The 19588-nt window shown below is 57.1% G+C and overlaps 7 protein-coding genes across 7 annotated transcripts; 3 read left to right on the forward strand and 4 right to left on the reverse strand.

The window, feature by feature from the left end:
• Positions 1–2465: 2465 nt before the first annotated feature.
• On the forward strand, positions 2466–5137 carry CH63R_13593 (Topoisomerase II-associated protein PAT1; the record flags this gene model as incomplete). The annotated part of the gene is made up of 2 exons (XM_018308567.1): positions 2466–4789; positions 4849–5137. 2 exons carry the CDS (start codon positions 2466–2468, stop codon positions 5135–5137), a joined length of 2613 nt encoding a protein of 870 aa, XP_018150885.1.
• Positions 5138–5627: 490 nt separating this feature from the next.
• On the reverse strand, positions 5628–6923 carry CH63R_13594 (DNA-directed RNA polymerase III complex subunit Rpc37; the record flags this gene model as incomplete). The annotated part of the gene is made up of 2 exons (XM_018308568.1): positions 5628–6352; positions 6425–6923. The coding sequence occupies 2 exons, from the start codon at positions 6921–6923 to the stop codon at positions 5628–5630; spliced, it is 1224 nt and encodes a 407-aa protein (XP_018150886.1).
• A 1139-nt stretch (positions 6924–8062) lies between these two features.
• Positions 8063–9268, forward strand: CH63R_13595 (uncharacterized protein; the record flags this gene model as incomplete). The annotated part of the gene is made up of 1 exon (XM_018308569.1): positions 8063–9268. One exon carries the CDS (start codon positions 8063–8065, stop codon positions 9266–9268), a length of 1206 nt encoding a protein of 401 aa, XP_018150887.1.
• A 501-nt stretch (positions 9269–9769) lies between these two features.
• Positions 9770–12080, reverse strand: CH63R_13596 (Major facilitator superfamily transporter; the record flags this gene model as incomplete). Its single annotated transcript, XM_018308570.1, has 13 exons — positions 9770–10145; positions 10202–10293; positions 10355–10478; positions 10543–10633; positions 10691–10850; positions 10919–10972; positions 11037–11267; positions 11341–11394; positions 11449–11530; positions 11597–11676; positions 11731–11752; positions 11811–11866; positions 11922–12080. 13 exons carry the CDS (start codon positions 12078–12080, stop codon positions 9770–9772), a joined length of 1581 nt encoding a protein of 526 aa, XP_018150888.1.
• Positions 12081–13355: 1275 nt separating this feature from the next.
• CH63R_13597 (HORMA domain-containing protein) lies at positions 13356–14381 on the reverse strand (the record flags this gene model as incomplete). Its single annotated transcript, XM_018308571.1, has 2 exons — positions 13356–13556; positions 13617–14381. 2 exons carry the CDS (start codon positions 14379–14381, stop codon positions 13356–13358), a joined length of 966 nt encoding a protein of 321 aa, XP_018150889.1.
• Positions 14382–14784: 403 nt separating this feature from the next.
• On the forward strand, positions 14785–15980 carry CH63R_13598 (PI31 proteasome regulator; the record flags this gene model as incomplete). Its single annotated transcript, XM_018308572.1, has 2 exons — positions 14785–14968; positions 15019–15980. The coding sequence occupies 2 exons, from the start codon at positions 14785–14787 to the stop codon at positions 15978–15980; spliced, it is 1146 nt and encodes a 381-aa protein (XP_018150890.1).
• Positions 15981–16179: 199 nt separating this feature from the next.
• On the reverse strand, positions 16180–18942 carry CH63R_13599 (Glycosyl hydrolase family 2; the record flags this gene model as incomplete). Its single annotated transcript, XM_018308573.1, has 3 exons — positions 16180–17258; positions 17337–18739; positions 18812–18942. The coding sequence occupies 3 exons, from the start codon at positions 18940–18942 to the stop codon at positions 16180–16182; spliced, it is 2613 nt and encodes an 870-aa protein (XP_018150891.1).
• Positions 18943–19588: the final 646 nt, after the last annotated feature.

Below are 19588 nucleotides of genomic sequence, written 5' to 3' on the forward strand. Positions count from 1 at the left end.
CACGCATACAGAAACCAGTTGGTGGTGGGGGAAAATGAGACGCCGGCAAGCTTACGACTGAAGAGCACGCAAGCTGGAGAGGCGGAAGCAGCGACATGGATGCGGGCATGGCATTCCTCGGACAACTTAGTGTCCTCCACGTACCTCTTGTCGCCGCACATACCTAGGTAGCTGCCGCGTATCCGTTCCCAGTTCTTGGGCTAAGGCAGTCCCCGGGGAGTTGTGGAGGGTGGCTGGAGCATGATTACTGTGAGAATCTGCTGGGCCCTGAGAACGACCAAGAACAAGACACCGGTATCGTTGCTTCTGCCTTTCCGTTTCAGCACAAGCCAACCCCCTGTACGTCTTAGTGACCCCTGACAGATCTGGCGGTCTCGCATAGATTGGCCAGATGTTCTGTGGCATTTTTCGCCCATACGCAGAATCCATGGCAATTGAGGACTGCACTTCTGTCCCGCAAGGAGAAAAGTAGCCTTCAATAGCGTCGAGTCGACTTGGCAGATGTCCTGGTTCTTCCAACGGGACACTTGTCATTAAGGTCAGATTGGCGGTTTCTGTTGGCCACATGTGGCTTCCAAGCCTTCCACTCGCCGCTCGTATCCCGCCCGAGGGTCCATTATCCCAAGGCACGAAGTACACTCACCCAGTAACAACTGATCGCCGTGGGACTTACCGCAAAGGCTCGTGCGCCGAGAGAGTCAAGTCCAACTCACCTCGCCCGAAACCGACTTCTCAGTCCGCAAACAATATATGTAAAGTTTTGCGCATTTGCCGTCTTAGCAGTCCATGCTGAGCCCCATCTTTTTTATTCGAGACTTGGCTGTCAAACTGTCCGCTGTCAGAAGTGCGCTGTTACTGTCCGAAAGACCATGACACCCACAGTGTTGGTGCACTGAGCGCTTGAGTCCTCGAGCTCTCGTGTCCGCGGCGTCGATTCCAGAAACAGGTGCCTTATCTGGTACATCGAGCATTCCAAAGCAGCCAGCCACAGCGTTCGCAAGCGGGATGAACCCGTCAGACTGCAGGCGATACAGTAGATCCTGACCAACTTATTCGGACTGGGTTTGAGGTGAACCCATTTCGATGGACGGTTCTGAAGGCTCATGTCCAGGGCAGTCGCGTACTTTTTTTTAACTTGAGCTTGCTTCAACCGGTGCGAGGCCACGGAGTCATCGTGAGGTGCTGAGCGCAAGCAGTCTTCCGTCGACTTCGTGTGTCATGCAGCTGTCATCCGAAGTATTGGTTGAGAAGGTGCAACTGAAATTCTGACGATACGATGCAAAGAGGCTCGCACGGAACTAACGCCGTAGGGCTCTCTGCAAGAAACCACAATGGTTCATGTTTCTATTTACAAGGTAGGAAGGTGCACATAGAGAACTCGTCTTGGGGAGAATCGAGGATGAGAAAACAATCAGCATAACTCCTTTTTCAAGTGATCATGGCTCTGAGATTTAGCTTGTAACCAAACTGAACAGAACAAAAACTGCACCGTTGGCAGAATGTTTGAAAAGCTTCAATTACATCACCAGAGATGCGTTGCTTGCGACGCAGCCGGAATGGAAACCCTGCAAAACCCCTCTATCCACATTGGCGGACCAAATTCAGGCCACGATGATGAGAGGGGCTGTCCAAAGGAGCCGGTGTGGCCAACTGCATCACGTGACTCAGGTCCCGGTAGCTCGGCCATCTCAGCTCGCCCATTGGTCCGGATATCACCTGGAAGTGGGGTCCCCAAGGCTCTCAAGCCTCAGTCCCTCCCCCAAGCCCAAGGATGCGAATAGTGCATCACCACTTTGGCCATTGCATCCCAACCCCAAGCGACGCGACTCTTTTGTTTCTTTTCGCTGCACCATACCGCACCTGGCGCATTGTGTTCAACCTTGTGCTTTGGTGGAACTGTTTCCCCTGGATGTTGATACACTAAGCAGACTGGCTATAATCTCCTGTTTATGCCTTGTTGCTTTACTCCCACCCTTTGGAAATTGTCTTTGACGACATCATGATAGTTTTGGGAGCTGCTCTACTTAAGGCCACCGATCTCTCATTCTCTTAGTGGTAAGTCGCATCACCTTCCCAATCCCATCAGTTCTTTAGAGGGGCCTTGGAGAGCAGCCTGTCGTGCCCTGCACTCCACGATAGTTTCCCATCTGCACCCAACATTCAAAGGCGGGAGCCAGCGGGTGGGCTGTTTCCTCGCCACAGTCATTTGCACTAGGCGAGCACCAGGGAATAGGGTCTCTTGCCCTTTCTCTACCTAATCAGGCTGCTCTCGTCGTCTTGGACTTTGGTCTTTGGTCTCCCCCTCCTTCACCTGACCTGTCCTGCCTCGTCTGGCCTAGATCTCTTCCTCAGCATCTATTTGCCTCATTCTCTGTCAGATTCTCGACATCAAATGCTGACCACAACCTAGTATACAGCTATCTCTTCCCTCGTCAAACTATAAGACGGACCAACTTACCAACACCATGTCCTTCTTCGGTTTCGACCCCACGCGCCCGAGCCACAACACAGCGGCGCCGGGCTTCTCCCAGGCCCATGACCCGTTCGCCGGCCTTTCTCGCGGCAATATCGAAGACGACGATGCCGTCGAGTTCGACGACACGTACGATGGCCTAGGCGATCAGCTCGAGGAAAGCGGCGATGCCTTCAACGACGACACTTTTGGAGGTGGTGGTAACGAAACTATCTCTTCCGCCCCCGTCGGCAAGGACTTCGACTTCTTCGGCCAAACAGCCAAGGTGTCGGATGCCATCGAAGAGGAACAGGTCCGCTACAGTCGCCAGGTCCCGTCGGCGAAGTCAGTTCCCGCACCTGCGCCGGTCCAGCCGCAACAGCACTACCAACACCAGCCTCAGCAGCCTCAGCCGCAACACCAGCCTCCGCCGAACTACTACTATCAAAGCCAGCAGGCTCCCAGGCCTGTCCGCACCGGCTATGAGAAGTACCAAGAGGCAGAGCCTATTCCCGATCTCCACGTCGACGCATCGCTTTGGGGCATGCCTTCCAAGAAGCCCGCCTATCCCGAGCCTTCCCCGCAGCCGCAAGCCGCCTCTGCTAGCCGCAAGGTGATGAGTCTGGAGGAGGTGGAAAAGGCAATGCGAGAACAGGCTACTCAACGAACTGCCCAGCCTGCTCTTTCCGAGGCTGTGCCTGGCGTTCAAGGCTACCCGGCCGAGCGGCCTGACTACGGCTATGGTCGACCGGAGGCTGTTCAGCAGCAATCCTTCCAGGGTTCCGAGCATCAGCAGCAGCACGCGGGTCAGGCTCCTCAGCACCACGGTCATGCGCATCCTGTCACTATCCTTCAACGACCCCAATCCATCTCCTCCAAACCCACGCCGCCCATTCAAAACACCCCCAGCCCGCTTGCTCAACCTCCCCACCCTCACGCCCCGCCTACGCAGCCGACCCAGATCTTGCAGAATCCCAACAGGCTTTCCGGCGATGCCGCTCGAATCGGCGCTCATAGCCAGCCGCCTCACAGCCATCATCAGGCTCATGGTCATCAAGCGCATCGATCACAAGGCTCCATGGGCCGTGTTCCTCAGGTCGCCCAGCAGCAGCAGCAGCCGCAGCAGCCGCCGCCGCATCTCGCTCACCTCTCTGAGGACGAGAAGGCCGCCTACCTTGACCAAGAAACCAAGCGTGCCAAGCGCAACCACAAGATTTGGCTCTTGTCCAAGGACAATGGCCTCATGACGCCCCAGGACAAGAACTTTGTGACTCGTATCCAGTTGCAGCAACTGGTTTCGGCCACTGGTAACCCGATCGATCAGACCAATGACGACTCTTTGACCGAGGATTTCTATTACCAGGTGCTAAGCCAGATTCGCGGTGGTCAGCGCCAGAACCCCAACCAGCCCCTGAACAATTTTGCTCAGACCTACCTCTTCCAAACCGGAAGCCGTCAGGGCAACATGAGGAGACAGGGCCGGGCTGCCGAGAACCACGTCCAGCGAATGGAGCAGCAGGTTCAGCGTGCCGTCGAGGCTGCCAAGAACAAGCCCAAGAACCCTCAGTTGGTCATCGCTGGCAGTCTTGGAAAGATCTCCTTCAGTAACGCCAAGACGCCCAAGCCTCTTCTTAATATCAAGCGAACCGAAAGCAGCGGAGATGCTAACCGGCCTGGTAATGGCAAGCGGCAAGGCGGCTCGAACGGGCTGGACCGTAAGGCCATCCTGCGAAACATTGAGAAGGTCTATAACACCATCATGAAGATGGAAGATCACGCCCGCTTCCTTCCTCCCCCTCCCGCCAACGGCAACGACGAGGAGTTCCATGTGAAGCACCAGGCATGGTTGGAAACGGCCCAGGGGCTCAATGCCCAGCTCTGGAATGACCTAAAGGTTCACGAGCCCATTGGTGCCACCACCATTCACCCCTTTATCGCGTTCCTCTCGTTCCCCAAGGGCAAGAAGGCCATCCCTCGCGTCTTCAGACACATCAGCTTCGAGCAGCGCACCACGATCCTGACCATGATCATTATTCACCTTGACCAGCTGGATGTTGTCTACGGTGCCCAGGCTACTGACGGCGAGGTCAGTCTTAACGCTGCTATGCGCGAGAGCATTGAACTTTTCTCTGCCGCTGTCATGCCGAGCCTGTTTGCCTACTTCAACGAGACGGAGCTTGATATTGTGACGGGTGTCCTTGGTCTTATCAGCACCAAGTTGAACATCGACCTCATCGCCAAGACTCGCGTGGGCTGCTCGATGTTGACTCTGATTCTGAGCCGAGCCGAGCTCCTGAAGCAAGGTGGTGGAGGCTCTCCTCAGCTGTGGGCCGAATGGTAAGCATGGTGCAAACAAGTTCCTTTGAGCACTGGCCTATACTAATATGTTTCTGTAGGGAACAAACCTTCGACATGTTCTTCAACAAGCTTGAGCCCACTCTTCACCACATCTTCCCCGGCAGTGTCAACACGGGAGAAGACGTTGTCGTTTGGCAGCTTCTCGCGGCCGTTGGTGTCAGTGCCAACCCCGAACAACAGCAGCGCCTGGTTCTTGCTGTCAAGGACCGCGTGCTTGATACCGTCGCTCACGCAAAGACGCTTCCGGGCGCCATGGCCACGACGAGGTTGGCCACTGTCAACCTTTTCATGCACTCGATTGGCCTGGATGTTGATTTGCTTCAGTAAGGGATTTGAAGTTTGCGATGAGGTCGTTCGTTGCTTCAAATGTGACGCAGGCCGCACCAGAATTGATTTATAGTATGCGTTGGACGCTTGGGATACGACGAACTTGATCGTTTCGCATGGCCCGTGATTTTTTGAGGGCACAGGAGCCGCTGCATTAGCTGTAGTACTGGGGCTGCAGCTTCTATAGAGGTTTCCACCTGCGGAAGGGGGTAGCTTGTCCCAGGGTGATATGCGCAAAACGATATCTCGTGTACATTGAAGACACGCCTCTTTTTGAGATGGCGCCGCCATGTCAGTATCGGCGGTGCGTTGCGACCAGTCTTGCTAGTTAGAGCAACCCAAAAAAAGAAAATCTGCATTTGAAGTTCAAAAGTCGAAAGGAAACTCGAGTCGTCCCATTCTTGCTGGAAAGAATCCGGTTTGTCTACCATGCCGCCGCAAACGCCTAAGCTATGCAAATCAAATACTGATATTTTAGGGAGACGAATCATCATGCCAGGTCCATGCTGGAAGCAGCTTGCGCAGGCGCCGCTCTGGCCTTGCCTCCACGTCGTGCAGCCACCGCGCCCCGCGCCTTGGGCTTCATCTTCCGCGCCTCCTCTTCGGCAGCGGCGGCGGCGGCGGCCTCGGCTTCCAACTCTGCCTTGGACATGGGCTTCGGCTTCTTGATGCCACTGACGGCCTCCAGCAGCTCGTCGTCGCCCCATTTGGTCTCCAACCTCGCAACCTGGTCTGCCAGGTCCACCACAGACTTGGACTCGAGCGCCTCGGCGCCCTCGAGCGCGGCCTTCTTCTTTTCCTCGTCGTCGTCGTCGTCGAACTGCTGCGGCTGCGGCCTGGCGACGTCACCGGGACCGCGCATGATGAGGCTCTCCTGGTAGATGTCCCAGGCGGCCTCGTCGTTCTCGTCCGTGTACTTGAGCCTGCGCCAGTTCTCCATCTGCACGGCGCGGAGGCGGTCGGCCATGGTCTCGCTCTTGGCGGCTGCGCCGTCGGGAGTCGTCTTAATGGTCATGTGGATGGCGCGCGCGGCCGCCGAGGAGGAGCCCTGCGCCGCGCCACCGGCCGCGCCTCCGGGGCCGGCACCTGCTGCCGCAGCGGATTCCTTGGCCGCGGCGGCGGAGGCGTTGCGTTCTTGCTGGGCCACGGCGTCGACGTGATGAAGCTGGGGGCGGAGGTGGACGAGGTTCGAGACGGGTGTGAGGTGGAGGTCCTCTGGCAGAAAGAAAGGTTACTGTTAGCAGGCCGGGTGTGGGGGTGGTGAGAGGAGGTGAGGATAGGACATACTGCCTTGGAAGACGCCAATCATGTACTGAACCTCCTTATGGTCAGGACACTGGCCACCGAGGGTCTGGGTCCTCAAGACCTTGTCCTGGCGCACGGCCTCGGGCCACTCGAGGTACAGCTCGTCGTCGAGGTCGGGGTCGCCGCGCCTCTTGGGTCGGGGCGGGGGCGCGCCGACGCCGAAGCCGCCGGACAGGCCATGTGTGCCGCCGTTCTTGGACTCGAGGCTGGCCTTGAGCTGGCGGCCCCATTTCATGCCCTTCTCGCGGTCGTAGGACTGGGTGTAGTCGAGAGGCACGTCGACCTCGACCATGCCGGAGCGGGCCTTGAGGCGCATCTCGGTCGGGGTGGGCTGGCGCGGGTCGGTGCGGTTGGGCTGCTGGAGGACCCAGAGCTTGCGGCCCTGCGGGAGAGACGGGTTGAAGAAGACGTCGTAGGAGGCGATGACGGGGTCCGGGTCGAAGGACTCGTCGGGGTCCATTGTTGCCATCGGGGCGGACATTATGTTTGTGTGAGTGCGTAGGAGACTGGACGTGCGTGGTGGGATCTCGTGACTCCTCGAGGGTTGGACCGTGACTTTGGATGTATCGTTAAATTTTTGGATGCGCTCGGTGAGTTGAGGTTTACCCCACGGCGAGAAAGACGTTGGTCGGGCTTATCGATAAGGATGATGGAGCTAGCGATCCCCGGTCGAGTGGCTGGCTGGTGGGGGACGAGCTTCATTCGAGCTTCCGACCTCATCATCCCGACCCTCCAACCCCCTCAACTTCATGAGACAAACACACCAGCATCCTTGACCAAAACCTGTCCAATGGATCTTTTAATTAGCGTGTCCATTGTTAATCAGCCCTTTTGAATTTGTGTTATGTACTGCTGCAGAATAGATCTGGTTACTGGCGAGCTTCTCTACGCCTTCTCAACTCCATATCCTTCGTCCTGGTATCGTCGTCTGGGGCTCTCTGCAACAGCAATTCTTTGCCTCTGGATTGGCCGTATCTTCATTCGCCTAGTTTTCAACATTGCAAGTTTGACGTGGACTGAATAACACATCATCCAAGGTCTCATGGAACAGTCCAAGGGATTGTCAGATTGATACGCCTTGCATGTAGCATGCTGCTCGCCGACCCCCCTCATTCTCGGGTGACTACGGAGGAAATCCGGACCACCGCGTCAATCACAGTGGCTGGGCTCATCTACGTCAGTTTGAACGTCTGGTTTGCTTGTCTACTACAAGCATACACATGCCCAGTGCTTCAAACTACTTCAGCCGCCTCGCTGTGGCGAACAGGTTGTGCTGCGGCGGTTGGATATCGCCTACCGGCCTTGGAGCATTCTTGCATGTTATACGAACTAAAGCTCACAAGACGAATCTAAATTGATACCAAATGCACGCTGTGTAGCGCTAGTTGCTTCCATGGTTCGCGATCCTTGACAACTGGCAGCGCTATACCAGCATCTGAGCTCTTCCAGGCTAACGAGGATAGCGCTGATGGGAAACACTAGCTACCACGTGAGGACTTACACGAAACCACAGGTTTGTCCTCGTCATGGAAGTTTAATACCGGAAGAACACCCCTCAGAGGCTTTTAAATGACAGTTTACAAGTTGAAAAGGCGCCGTTGATGGTCTTTGTCGTTTCCAATGACCGCCGAAGTTCCCAACTCGCTGAACTGGGTCTCCTTCATCACGGGGATCCTCTCCTTCGGTCTGACAGTCCTCAACTTGATCGCCTTATACGCCAACTTTGTCACCACCATCCGCTCCGCTCCCACCGACATCCGAGACTCATTGGGAAACCTCCGACAGCAGCTATGTGAGGAGCGCGAGGCCCTGCGCCACCAGACCAAGGAGATCCGCGCCCATGGCAAACTCCGCCACCGCATCGTAAACATCGGCGGAAAGCTCGCCAACCGCGAGGCCCGCAGAGCGCTTTCCTACGCCGAGCAGACGCTGCCCCTTCACTACATCACTCTGCGCGACCTCTGGCGCACCTTCAAGGACATTGAGCGGCCGTTCCTCGTTGCCAGCGGGCACCGCGCCGAGGCCATCCACAACGGCGCGGCCTGGGTCGAGGGCGACCTCGACGAGAAGGTCCGCACTGACTTTGAGAGGCACGGCGAGTCGGGCAGCTTTGCGGACTGGAGTGCGCTGTACAAGTGCGACTTTGCGCACCGGTTCATCTGGTGGCAGGTCAAGGACGACGTGAGGAGGCTGTCGGATGAGGTCGGGCGGATCATGGCGCGGCGGACAGAGCGGGAGGTCACTTATATCCGGATTATGGTCAAGCAAATATTCCAGAGTGACGGGCCTCCCCAGATTATCGACGTGCATCCGCGGCGTCCTCCAGGAGGCGGCGGTGGAGGCGGGGCGGCCAGGAGACGGACGAGCTGGGCCCAGGGGCCTGTCCGAAGGAGCCCTGCCCCGGTGAGGAGTCCGGTTTCTGCGAGGAAAAGCCCCGTCCCCATGCAAAGTCCACATTGCGACTGGTGCGCAAGGCACGCAGAGGAGGGCTCGTCTTCCAGCGAGAGCAGCGATACCGACAACCGAAAGCGCCGCAGGGCCATGGACGTGCCCAGACGGAGGGATGGCAGTCCCGGTGAGAGCCAGCACGGCCGTCCGAGGAGCGACGCCGCCACCGTGGGAAAGCAACAGCACCGCCCCCGGCCTCAGCAGCAGACTTCTAGGAACAGGTGGGAGCAGTTCCGGAGCAGGCCCGCGAGACAGTACGACATCAGAGAGTATTTCGAGGGTCGGGGTCAGGATCATTCGAGGATCGTGGAAGTGATTCCGGGGAGTGAGATTGACTACTTCTCCCCTCATACGCAGCGTGAGGGCGGGGGGGTTTGATGGGACGGGATTTTTGTTGCAACAAAGCAATTGGTCGATTCTTTTTCTGTGAGGAGGGATCAGTCTCCTACAGAAATTCTATCTGGATACTTTCATCCAAACCGTAACACAGCCTGGGATATACACAAGATTGCCAACCTCCCCATCGTATCATTGCCTATATGCATTGTTGACTCAAACTGTCGATAGTCCCACAAGCCCCCTCGAGTTTCTTACTGCTACTAGTCAAAGACAAAGAACAATATGGTTTCCTTATAATGCCGTTATGTATCTGTTGATCTGAATATTACCAGTTGATATATCTTCAAGGAATAGCTACCGCACGGAACTTCTAGCAGAAATAACAAACAACGTCAACGAACTGCGTTCGTGATTCTACACATATCAAGAAATGTGCTCCCTACTCGCTTCTCAGCCCAACCGCACGCCCAATACTGACCTGTAGCATCCAATGGCGATCCCGCCACGACCAGTATCAAATAGATATCTCGCCCAAAGTCTTTACTGGGCCCTATCCTGAAACCTCCCTAGCGACGTGATGCCCGGCTCCTCCACTGCCGACTTGACGCCCGCATCTGCGTTATCCGGCTCCTCGGTTGATACATCCTTGACAGCGTTCCTCGCCTTTCTTTTCTCTTCCCACTTGAAGGCGAAGTGGATCCCGACGAACATCACACTAGATACGAGCGCGAACCCGAGGTAGAGCTTGGATCCGATGCGCCAGTTAGGGGCTTCGGAGGCCGGGAAGGCGGCGATTGGGATGAAGGCGCTCATGAGATACGCTAGGGTGGTACCGCTCGCGAAGAGCACGGTCCGCACTTCGGGCTCGCCTTGGAGATGTGCTGATGCCCAAGAGCAGAGCAGCATCATGGAGACACTGGGACTGGTTAGAACAGGCGATCTGGAACAACTATTTGAATAGTGTTGACCTACGCTCCCATATAGTTCATGTACCAACCGGCCATGTAGGCTTGCTCGTTGCTAGGTCGTACAATGAGGATGATGTGAGAGGTGATATTGATGGCCTGCCCAACGCATTGTCAGTGCTCAGGCATCCGGAATGTTGAGTCGTTTGTGCAAACTTACGGAATGAAGAAGCAGAAACGGCAGCCGGACACCAAAGTAGTCACTGAAACCGCTGAACAGCAGCTCTGCCACAAGCTGGACAGCCTGTCCAATAATCGGCAGGTAGTTGAGCATGGCCACAGAGCTTCCGACACGGTTAGCTTCCTGTTTTGCAGCCAACGACCTGAATGTGTATGAATGAAACCCACTATCTGACTGAACCGTCGGGATTCTTGAGAGACTTGAGCCACAGGTTAAAGTAGCTGGCCGGGGTGAAGTTGCCACCGATAGGCCACGCAACTGCGAGGTACTGTCAGAAAACCACCGAGCTCATGTTGTCAGATTATAGGAACTTACTAGCAAACACCCACAGCTGCCAGAAAGTGAAGCATCGCAGAAATGACTTCGGCGTGATACCAATCTGCGGCTTGCGGCCGACCCGACGTGCACGAGCCAAGGCGATTTCGATGTGCCTAGGCTTCATGTAGAACTTGGCGAGAGGGTTTGGTCGTTCAGGCTGTTGTGCTGAGTTAGCTTCGAACTCGAAGGAACTTCAAGGTGTGCGCAGAATTAATTAGAGCTTACGTAGCCAGGGAGGATGAAGAAAGCAGCAATCGCGACGGCGATGGTACAGATGCCCTATTGATAGTCGCTTGTCAGTCCCAAACGGCATTGATCCAAGTGTGCACGGCTTTTGGCTCACGTTGATGATGAAAGCCCATCTCCAGCCAGCCCGACCATGAAGACCCTCGAAGTTGGTTGAAAGAGCACCCTGCATTGCACCGGAAAGCATGGCGCCGGCTGGTTGCGCGATGTTGTAGATGCTCATGCGCAGGGCAACCTCGTGAGGCATGTACCACTGACTGATGAGAGTGAAGTATCCCGGCCAAGCAGTGCCTTCGAAGAATCCGATCAGGAAGCGGAGGCCGTAGACCTGGTCAGCCGTTAGTAACTGGCAACTACCTCGACACTTCACGAGGAGATCAGGCTACTATAGAACGACGTACCTGCTTAGCACTCGTCACGACCGAGAGGCAGCAAGTGAGAACGCCCCAGATAAGCTGCCCACGTTGTCAGTCTACCTTGGAGGAAGCCTGCCGATGGGGATTACTGACCTCGCAGGCCGGCAACCATGTCGAAGGGCCAAAGTGCGAGATGATGATGCATGAAGGATACAGCATGATCATGTACCCGATGCTGTTTCACAAAGCCTTGATTAGAGACACGCGCCGGCACCAGAGTGGTGAAACGAACATGACTTACTTGAAGAAGGTTGTGAAGTAGTTGAGTTCATTCCCATACAAATCCAGATCCTCTTTCATTCCCGAGACATACGCGTTGTTCTGAGAAAAGTCGTGTTAGTCGCGACGGCATACCGGTGGCGTCATGGCACATACGATGTTGGTCTGGTCGATGTATCTGAGATGCACCGTCAGTTTTCCTCACTTTGGTCACCAGTTGATGTGCGTCTACATACTTGAACATGTATCCCAAGAATCCAATCGACAAGAAGAACAAGTCGAGGCGCCATAACTACCCATTCGGTCAGAACACCAGATCATACAGCAGACGCATTATGATGACCTACGAAAGCTCTCTCTTCCTTCGGATCGATATCATCTTTCGGGTTGCTGATGACAGGGGAGAGCCCGCCGTTGGAACCGGGCAATTTGTCATCAGAGGCACCGCCTCGAGTCGCCGAAACAACAGCCGCGACCTGTATAGGATTTGTAGCCTGAACACCCATTCTGCAGCGAATGATGTTCGTACAAGGTTCAATACTACAATGATTGACACAAGTAAGGGGCTATGCTATGCCTGAGACTTCCACGTGGCATTCAGAGAATCCAGGCATGGGGTCGGCCATTTAAAGAGTACTTATATGAGAGTGCTGCGTTTGGGCGAAGTTCCCTTCGACAGTAATTCAAGGATCCTACTTAATGGTATCAGCGCGGGAGACGAAGACGTGCTCCGCGCGGTGGCGCCTGGTGGTGGAGTATGCTAGCAAGCTGAGAGTGACTGAATGAGGGGGGTGGAATTCGACTTCTCCTACAAACTGATGCGATACGTGTATGAATCCAATATCTTATCAATGTAAGTCGGAACATGCCCGCCGCTGCAACTTATGCCGGCCTACGCTTCCCCAACCTGGAGCAGCGACGTTGCGACATTGACCGGGGAGAAGACGTGATACCCCCGCCGACATGAGGTAAAACCACGCAAGTACTGGCGATCCTCCGCAGATGCCTCGTGTGCCGGCTTCGGTGACTGAAAAACAAGTGTCGCGAATGAGAGTGCCGTGAAGTTGCCGCGGACAAACACTCGATCTGGTCGGTGGCGCATACCTGATCGGCGAATACCCGATGGTCGGCAGAATGCACAAGAGGAAGACGAAGCGACAAAAAGAATACGCAAACCCCCCCCCCCCCCCGGCACCTTCTACATTCCCACCGAAACGACACAAGGTCTTTCTGTAGTGCAAATCTGCAACAAAGAGTCCAGACAATTAGCCACTTCCTCAATCCTCGTACCTGGATGCATTCGTGACGAGATCTGGCGGGCCAGTGGTGTAGGTCCGTTGTGAACGCAACGATACTGTGCAAACTACTAGCCTTGGACATTTTCCAAGATTCTGCCGGTGCAAATCCTGGTTGCCGTGCTCGTAGTAAAGCAAGGTAGTCCCCTCAAGCCCGGCCCTTGCCAGAGCTGAACTTTGGCAATCTTTGATGATTCCTGCGCCTTCGAGAATGAGCAACATGGGCTGAGAGACACACGCAGGGGTACCCGACTAGCATCGGCTTACACTTTTGTTTTTATACCCTCTTCCGTTGTACGATCTCCAGCAGTTATCATTACCCAGACTAGATTCAAATCATCTGAGGCCGCAAGTTGGCGATGGTTGAGAGCCCTTGATGAGCAGTCCTCGTCTTGTTTGCGGGGCGTGCAAACGACGTTGACATTGGAGCTTGGGGGCTTTAGGGTGATGGCGCCGAAACGATTGCGCGCAAGCTGCACATGTGATTCACGAGAAGTACGAGTCTTGGGTAGAATGGGGCGAGGACGGCGGCTTGCTTTCCTCGATCCAGCATTCGAAGAAGAGAGGGCCGGCCTCGACGGAGCGCAGCGGCGTGGTGGAGGCGCCACCTATGCACACGCCCGGCACTGGATTCGTCCTTGAGGCGGGTTGGAGCGAAGGCTCGGAAGGAATCCAAGGTTGCGGGTGCTAAACCATGTGTGTCAACAATCAGCCGAATCCGTGCGCAAATAGAGACGTGATGCCTACCCCTATTGGCGCCGGCGCCTCGTCCCTGAGCTCAACGGCCATGGTGAACGTGCATCCCTCTGGCAGAGGTCCCTTCATCTCCGCAGCGTACGCGAGACGTCTCAGAGCACCACGATACGCCTCGTTCACGTCAACCCAGTTGACAGACCCATCGTCGTCGTCTTCCTCCCTTCGCTGGAACCTCTGTCCCATACCGATCTTCTCCTTGCCCTTGCCTGTAGCCCAGGCCGGGAAGTTGGTGACATCGAAAACCCATCTCTCGATGACAGCCATCGTCTCATGGGCGTGAATGACGACGCATACTTTGGAGGCTGCGCCGATAGCAAGCTGATCTTGAATCGCAGCGACGGCCGAGTTGATCCAATCGCAGAGAACTGGATGGCGGGACTGGGGGACTGGAAGGTTGTGGGCTTTGGTCATAAGAAAGGTCTGCTGCGGATAGAGGCGTCTGTGGTACAGTATAGTGTGTACAGTCAGGGTGAGGAATGATGTGAAGGATGTCAAGATAGTGTTTGCCTGCGGGCGCGGGATGGACACCGGAGGGGCAGAGGGTGCATCTGAAGTTGAAGACATGGTGGGCAGAGTAGCGATGGACGCGTCAAGTTGAAAAAGCGGTTCAAACTGGAGGGAGCTGACAAGGGCGGCGCTTTTGAACAGCGTACCAGAGCCGTTGCTGTAAGTGAATGGATCTTGAACTGTCGAGCGGCTAGGGAAGAGATGGAGAATGGCCGAGAAAGACACGCGCGATGAACCCAGATGCGACATCTACGCCAAGTCACATGCCTCATCACGTGCCCACGAGCATGGGTCAGCTTGGACGCAGCTGGCTGACAGTCCGTACGATTGGACACAGAGAGGCGGGTCATATCCACATATAAGGCTGAAGGCAGCCAGTCTGTGACGCCACCATGCGACCCTGTCCACAGCTACTGCCAGCCAGTCCGCAGAGCTTAGCTCGTTCCCCCGTTTTTTTCCACATCTCACTTCCAATCCCACCACTTCCATGTCGTCCAGCCCAACCTAACACCAGAGGACGAAGCCCGACACTCTCTAAGCCTCAGTCGCTGCCTACTTAAAGCCTTGCGTCTCTTCACAGGCACATTCTCAAAGACTTCATCTCTTCAACCACACGTCCAACCTCAAGTTATCACCCCAACTGAACCTCACGATGGCGAATCCACTCACCCCGCAGTCCATACTGCAGCTGATGGCAGATGCACTGCCGACGCACCCCAAAGGCGACACCACCTCTGACATTAGCAGTGGTTACGAGCTGCCCGCCCTTCTCACCCATGCGTGCATGGTGTCTCTCAAGTTCCGCCTCATCGGCTTCGACGAGGAGAAGAGAATAGGTACGTCTGCAAACACCATTAACCCCGCCCCCATCTAACGCCCGCCCCAGAGGAGGAGGTTCAGAGTCTCGCCCCGCGACTACCCGCCTCGTGGAACGCCGGATACGGCTCCCTCCGTTTCGTATACGCCCACAAGCAATCCTCCATGACCTCCATCATCCGCACCAGTAAAGTGGGCGGCAAAGTCGAGATTAGCGGGCTCGCCGTTGGCCACGACGTCATCCACAGATTCGAGATCACGACAAAAGACTTTGTCAATAACTCCAAGCTGCCCTTGCGTATCACACTTGCTGAAGACGGCACCGAGGATAGGAGTGACCTCGTCCAGAAGCTCAAGGATGCATTCGTATCCGAGTCCGCCCTTGAAAAGCTCATCGACCAGTTCAAAACCAGCATCGTCCAGAAGCTTATCCCGAAGCTGCAAATCGAAGGTTACGAAGAATCCCCCGACGACCGGGACGCCGCCGAGGGCGCACAACGTGAAGGACGCGCTCAAGCCGGTCGTCCCGGACGGCCGATGCCTGGCGACCTCCCTGACCCAGCCCGACCGTACCCCATCAATGACCCTCTCGCCCAACCTCCAAGGCGACCCATCCCCGCTGGGGACTTCCCTCCGCCTGATTTCGAGGACGAGTACGAGGTCAACCGACCACCTAGACCTCTGGGCATCCCCGGCCGATCTCCCTACAACATTGGCCACGATGACCTGAACCCGCCCGGTCTGGGACCCCACGACCCCCTTCGACCTCATTTTATCGGCGGCGGTGGCTTGCCACGTCCTGGGGGCGGAGGCGGAATGCACCCAACGTTTGACGACCCCCTATTCGGCGGTCAGGGCGGCCAGGGTGGTGGGTATGATCCGCAAGCACCCCCGGGAGCTCGATGGGACCCTATTGGTCCGGGCGGCCTGCCGCGGCACGGCGGCGGCGGACGAGGACGAGGAAACCCGTTCGGAGGCCCGGGCGGCTTCGGCGGCGGTTTCGGTGGCGGTTTCGGCGGTGACATTATCTGATCGTCATGATCGTGATGGCCATAGCCGCTCCTTCACAGAAGACTGAAGAAGAAGGGAAATTGTCTCCATAGTTATAATCTCACGCCGTAATGAAGAATGAAACCCCAGTATGAACCAAGAGTCGTATTCCCATGAAATTCATCAATCTTGTATAAGTGACAATCTACACCGCACGCAAACACAAGTAAATATGCTCTATCTAGCTATACAGCCCCAGCGACGCCTCCGGTGCCCCCAGATACGTCCACCTCAGCTTCTCGACATCGATGCCCTCCACACGCACGACCCTCTCCTCGCCCGGCACGACGTCGAACCCGTTGTCGCTCAGCTTCATCCCCCGCTCCTCCTGGATGACGAACCCCTTCACCGGCTTCTCCGCAGAGACGACCAATCGGCCCTCTCCCGCAGAGCGTACCCTCACCCCGCGGTCCGAGAACTCGAGATACTTCAGCGGCTGCGGCCACGTCGTGTCCTCGGCCACGACCGCCCCGTCCACGGCGAGCGTCGCGTGGATGACAAACGGGTCGTCCTCCTCCGGACGGAACGGCACGCTCGTGTCCCTCCCCACAGAGTCGCCGACGGCCTGCTTCTCCACGACGTCCGTCGTCGCGTTCGCCCCCGCCACGACCCTCTTCTCGATCCGCCGCTTCACCTCCCTCCCCGTCCCGATGGAGATGAACCGCACCACCAGGTCTCCCTCGACGGCGTCCGCGCGCCCGCTCGCGACCCAGACCTCAAACTCGGCGGCGGGCCCGGCCCCGAGCGTCGGGTCCGCGTGGCACTTTGTCCACTCGTCGACGCGCCGCCGCACACCGACGTCGAGCGTCCTCAGCGCCCTCGCGATGGCGTAGAAAGCCGGCTTCGGCACGAGCCAGTAGTCCACGACGGCCCAGCTCACCGTCGGCCAGCAGTCGTTGAGCTGCCACACCAGCGCGCCGCCGCAACCCCTGGTGCCTGTGCCGCTACCCCAGTCGCGGCGCCAGGCCTTATAGGTGAAGGACATGGCCTCGGCCTGCATCAGCTGGGTGAGGTGGGTGAAGCGGGGCAGGTCGTAGGCGATAGGGAGGTTCTCGGCGATGTAGGTTATCATGCGGCGCTCGTGGTCGTAGGCCTTGTTGCGGAAGTCGAGGGTCATGGAGCCGGGCCGATGCTGGGACGGGCTAGTGAGCATGGCGGTCGTCGTGGAGAGGTGCGGGTAGCCCTCCATGCCGAATTCGGAGACGAAGCGGCCGGTCAGGAGGTGGGCGTCTTGGTATTTGTTCATGGCGCCGTGCCAGACTGTGATGGATAGCGTCAGCTTCCCCCCCCCTTTATCATCTCAAGACGAACGTGATGAATGGTAGTTAGTAGACTCACTGTTCCACTGGTGGATATCGCCGACTGTCGGGTCAGCCGTGGGCTTCCCATCGCCCCAGGGGCTACTCGGGTGGTACACCGTGTGCGGGCTCTCCTCCTCGACGATCTTTGGCAGCAGATACTCGTACAGATACCTCGCTGGGAAGCTCGACCCGAGCCACGACTGCGGGTCCTTGTCCTCGTCGAACCTGTACTCGAGCTGATACCTCTCCTGCACCTGGTAGTCCTCGTTGTTGCCCGCCCAGATGACGATGCTCGGGTGCCCCCTCAGCCGCCTCAGGTTCTGCCGCGCCTCCTGCTCGACGCTCGCCAGGAACGAAGGGTACGCCGGGTAGCTGCCGCAGGCGAAGCAGAAGTCGTGCCACACCATGACGCCCAGCTCGTCGCACGCGTCCATGAGCGCGTCGGCCTCGTACACGCCGCCGCCCCAGACGCGCAGCATGTTCTGGTTCGAGGCGGCCATAAGCCCCGCCCAGGCGCGGTAGCGCGCGGCCTCGATGGAGGCGTGGAAGCTGTCGGCCGGGATCCAGCAGGAGCCACCGGCGAAGACGTCGACATTGTTGATGCGGAAGTAGAAGGACTTTCCGAGAGAGTCAGGTTCTTGGATAAGCTCGGCGCGGCGGAACCCCGTCCTTTTGGTCTGCGAGGCGAGGGGCGTGCCAGAAAGGTCGTGAAGGGTGGCCGTGATGGTGTAGAGGGTCTGGGGGCCGGTGTTCAGGGGGTACCAGAGCTGGGGGTTCTCGAGACAGAAGTCTGTCTGAGCTGTTCCGTCCTCTGCCACGTCTAGGTCCCTTTCGAAGACGACTTCGTCGTCGAGGGCGAACTTCACGGATACCTTCGCCGAGCCGGAGCCCGCAGTCTTGACAATGACCTGGCCGGACGCCGACTTCAGATCCGCACCAACCTCGCTCCTTACCCAGACATCCTCCAGACGAGCCACGTAGTGCTCCAGAAACACAGGCTTCCAGACGCCGGCCGTGACCAAAATTGGGCCCCAGTCCCAGCCCCAGTGGTACTGCGCCTTGCGCACGGGAATCCGACCCGGCTCCGTCTGCCGTGCGATGAACCGGTGCTCGTGCGCGTGCTCCTCTAGGAGCTGCCTGCCACGGAGCAGCGCTGAATCGAAGACGATCTCCAGGACGTTCTCGCCGCCGCCGCCACGCTTCAGGAGCCTAGAGACCCCGACGCGGTGCGAGAGGAACATGTTGTCCGACCTGAGGATCTCGGTCCCGTTGAGGGTGACCTTGGCGAAAGTATCCAGGCCCTCGAAGACGAGGTCCGTCACGCTGCCGGGGGCGTCCGAGAAACCCGCCGGCGTTGCGAAGGACGCGCGGTAGACCCAAGTCTTTTCCGCGACCCATTGCACGGCGAGCTCGTTCATGTCAAGAAACGGGTCGGGTATCCTTTTACCTCCCCCACGGGTTGTTAGTCGTCTCGACGCCTGATGGGTGTATTGCGCGGGCTGTGTGGCTCACTTGTCGTTGGCCAGGAGGTCCACGTGGACTTGGCTGGGGATTTTGGGCACGGGGAGCCACGAGTTCTCGGAGGTATCGTCCTCTTGTTTAAATGTCCAGCCGCTGCTGAGCTCATGCCGGAGGAGAGCCATCTTTGGCTAAGTATGTACTGCTCACAAGGTCAGGACTAACATACGGAAGAACCTCTTGAGTGGTGCTTGTTTTGAGCTCATTTAAGATCGATATGGAAGACGCTTATATACACACATATGAAGAGGAACCGCAAAACACACGATGTGCCCTCTCCGCTCACCGGGCGCCAAGGCAGCGGTTGACCGGGTCGTCGTCTCCCTCCGGACACCCCGCATTTTGAGGAGCTTCCCACGACGACTCGCTGTGTAAACAGCCGATCGGCATTGCACAACGCTCTCGGGCACAACACCGCCCGCATGGATTCCAGGAGTGGTCGAATCAGAGACCCGTGTGTATTCCGGTTTTGGCAGAATGAGGGCACCGGGGTAGCACGGAGGTTTGAAGGTCGGTCCATCATCCATGGATGATGGGGGGGCATCCACTTCGGAGGTTTGGCACGGGGATTTGAAGGCCCGGACTGATGAAATGGGGTTTCGGGCTTATTTGTTTCCGAATCTAAAGCCATTCACGAGACTACCCCTTAGTGAGAAAGGGAACAGACACCAAGCGATACGGCTGATTGAACGAGCCCAAATGAATTGTTTCTCGCGGCGTTTTCGTCTCGGAGCCCACGTCATGTGGTGGGTTGACAAGGCCCAAGTGGAT

The sequence above is a fragment of the Colletotrichum higginsianum genome, chromosome 10 (genome assembly GCF_001672515.1).
Source record: "Colletotrichum higginsianum IMI 349063 chromosome 10, whole genome shotgun sequence".
Classification (NCBI taxonomy): Eukaryota; Fungi; Ascomycota; class Sordariomycetes; order Glomerellales; family Glomerellaceae; genus Colletotrichum; species Colletotrichum higginsianum.